Below are 1,238 nucleotides of genomic sequence, written 5' to 3'. Positions count from 1 at the left end.
GCCCCAGCCCCAGCCCCAGCCCCGCCGCTTTGTCCCCGCAGCACGGGGAGCTCCGCGACCACCTGTGCTCGCACCTGCCAGCGGGCAGGGTGGGGTGCGCCCTGGCTCGTGGGCACACACACACACGCACACAGAGTCTCTCTAGATACCCACGCACTCATGCCAAGTGCGCCTTGCTAGACAGACAGAGGGCGTATGGGACTGGGTAGGTCGCCCTGCCGTTGTACCAGGCGCTGGTTGAAAGGAGACTGACTGTACTACTGTGTGTGTGTGGGTGTGTGTGTGGGTGGGTGTGTGCGTGTGCCCACGAGCCAGGGACACGCTGCAGCACATACAGTGAGCAGGCGAAGAGTGTGCGGAGAGGTGCGGGAGTGTCTAGAAACGCGCGCACTGACTGAGCGGAATGGACATAGGGAAAGCACCGTGTGTGTATCCGTGTGTGCACGGAAATGGACGTCCACGCTGCTCCAGATGCAGACAGCATAATCGGAGCGTGGGTACACACGCAGGCACGCATACACACACATTCCGCATACGCTACACACACACGCACACGCACGCACTCCCATTCCGCATACCCCGCACACGTGACTCCCGTTCCGCGCAGGCTGCCCGGCTGTCACAGTCTGCGCGGATAAATCTCGGCAGTCTCGATAGCTGCAGGGATCCAGGCGCGGCTCCACGCCGGACAGGCGGAATGCCTCCTCTCTTCAAACCTGTTGAATTGTAAGAGGCTACAACGCAGTTTATTCCCATTCTTTCCCCTGCTAGCCAAGCAGTTAAACAGCTTTCAATGCCTCTCGCTGGTTAAACACGCTTTGAAATCTGTTGCAGCTTCAGAGCCGTTTTTAACAAGCAGCTTATTTTCACCATACAACGAATATTGACAGATATAAAAGATTTCCCCCCTAATAAAAGGGCTTTTCCACAGGCACGATCTGATCTCTAGCTAGCAATGTATGTACGCACACACGGAATTGTTCTGGGAGCTGAATCCTGCCCGGTATAAGACAGGGGTTTTACAAATGTATTTAACGTTGAGTTTGTAGAGGAGCGGGAAATACATGTCCACAAGAAAAGAAGTCTTTATGCTCCTGCATTTTCCTACTGGATCCTTTCCATTTAATTGTTGATTTCGGGGCTGGAAACCTCACTAAGAAACAAACACAATTACATTTAAAAAGGGTGGGGGGAGGAAAATCAGGACACACACACACACACACACACACACACACACA

The 1,238-nt window shown here is 54.0% G+C and overlaps 1 protein-coding gene across 1 annotated transcript in view; it reads right to left on the bottom strand.

Moving 5' to 3' along the window:
• GSX1 (GS homeobox 1) overlaps window positions 1–756 on the bottom strand; it is a 2,124-nt gene extending 1,368 nt beyond the window's left edge. Inside the window, exon 1 of the mRNA XM_019523791.1 lies at window positions 564–756. Coding sequence (XP_019379336.1) covers window positions 564–756 — 193 coding nt within the window. The remainder of the gene's footprint in view (window positions 1–563) is intronic.
• Window positions 757–1,238: the final 482 nt, after the last annotated feature.

Source organism: Gavialis gangeticus, unplaced genomic scaffold (genome assembly GCF_001723915.1).
Source record: "Gavialis gangeticus isolate Ggan-Ray unplaced genomic scaffold, GavGan_comp1, whole genome shotgun sequence".
Classification (NCBI taxonomy): domain Eukaryota; kingdom Metazoa; phylum Chordata; order Crocodylia; family Gavialidae; genus Gavialis; species Gavialis gangeticus.
This window is presented reverse-complemented; position numbering and strand designations above follow the sequence as displayed.